General features: G+C 70.1%; 1 protein-coding gene across 1 annotated transcript in view; it reads right to left on the reverse strand.

The window, feature by feature from the left end:
- Positions 1-336: 336 nt before the first annotated feature.
- Positions 337-1,174, reverse strand: part of SAPCD2 (suppressor APC domain containing 2) — a gene marked incomplete at its 5' end in the record, with an annotated part of 1,268 nt that continues 430 nt past the window's right edge. Inside the window, 3 exons of the mRNA XM_021707834.1 lie at positions 337-465; positions 543-815; positions 1,102-1,170. Of these exons, the coding sequence (XP_021563509.1) occupies positions 337-465; positions 543-815; positions 1,102-1,170 (471 nt within the window). The remainder of the gene's footprint in view (positions 466-542; positions 816-1,101; positions 1,171-1,174) is intronic.

Raw genomic sequence — 1,174 nt, forward strand, 5'->3', positions numbered from 1 at the left:
AGATCTGGTAAACACGAGGAAGGGTCCCCCACTGTCCACTGACAGCGGCAGTAGCAGCTTAAGACTATGCCAGTTCCCCAGAGCCCAGCCTGGGTCGGCGCCGAAGCCAGAAACCAGTCAGTGTCTGGGCGCACGGGCGGGCCTGGGGGCTGGCCTGGGGGCTTCGCCTGGGGCAGGCCACGGGGGAGCCAGACTTCAAGGGAGGAGGAAGCGCCCCTGCTCACGGCCTAGGTCCAGTTGGCCACGTGGTCTCCAGCCAGAGAGACTGGGCTCAAGGGGGTACCTGCCAGGGCCAGCACCAGGCCGGAGGGGCCCAGAGCCCATGCTCGGACCCGCCTAGATGAAGGTGGAGTCCAGGGGCCCGGCGTCCTGCTGGCTCAGGGCGCGAGCTTCAAACAGCTGCTTGATGAGGGCAGACTTCTCCTGCTCCAGCTGCGTGATGCGTTCGCTCTTGCTGGTCACCTCCTGGGTGGACGGGCAGATGGGCCGTCAGTCACGGCTTGCTAGACCCGGTGCCAGCCCACAGCCCTCCCGCACCTCACCTGGGTGAGCAGTCGGTTCTGCTCCTTCAGCATGAAGATGGTCTGCTGCTGCTGCTGCCAGCCTGGGGGCGAGGCGGAGGCCGCGGGCAGGGCCTGCGGGAGGACATGGTCAGGCGGGCTGCACGAGGGCTCGGGGGCGCGGAGCCGGGCAGGGAGGACACTTACCCGGCCGGCACAGGCCGCGGCCAGAAGCTCCCCCAGGCACCGGGCCACCTCCTGGACCTTGGGCAGCAGCTGCCCCAGCGGGCGGGGGCTCCCCGCAGCCCCGAGGTCCTGGGAGGAAAGCAGAGGACAGGCGGTCAGAGAGAGGGGCCACGCGGTGCCAGAGGGGGTCCTCACAGGTGGCACTCCTGCCCCCTGGAGTGGCTGCCCAGGGGTGTTGCTGGAGGGGAGGCTTGCCCAGGGCCCCCTGGGTCCTGGGAGCCGGGGACGTCCCGGCACCCAGTGTGAAGGGACAGCCACTGTGTCCTGAAACAGGGGCAGGCCGGTTCCCAGCAGGACCTGGGGCCTGGGTGGGTGGGAAGGGGCGTGCTCTGCCCAGGGAGGCGGCGGCACTCACGGGGCTGGCCCGGCTCTGGCCCAGGCGGCGCTGGCGCTCCTGCACTCGCTGCAGCTGCTGCTGGTACCAGTCG

The sequence above is a fragment of the Carlito syrichta genome, unplaced genomic scaffold, assembly GCF_000164805.1.
Source record: "Carlito syrichta isolate Samal-C Ts95f unplaced genomic scaffold, Tarsius_syrichta-2.0.1 Scaffold126470, whole genome shotgun sequence".
Taxonomy (NCBI): Eukaryota; Metazoa; Chordata; class Mammalia; order Primates; family Tarsiidae; genus Carlito; species Carlito syrichta.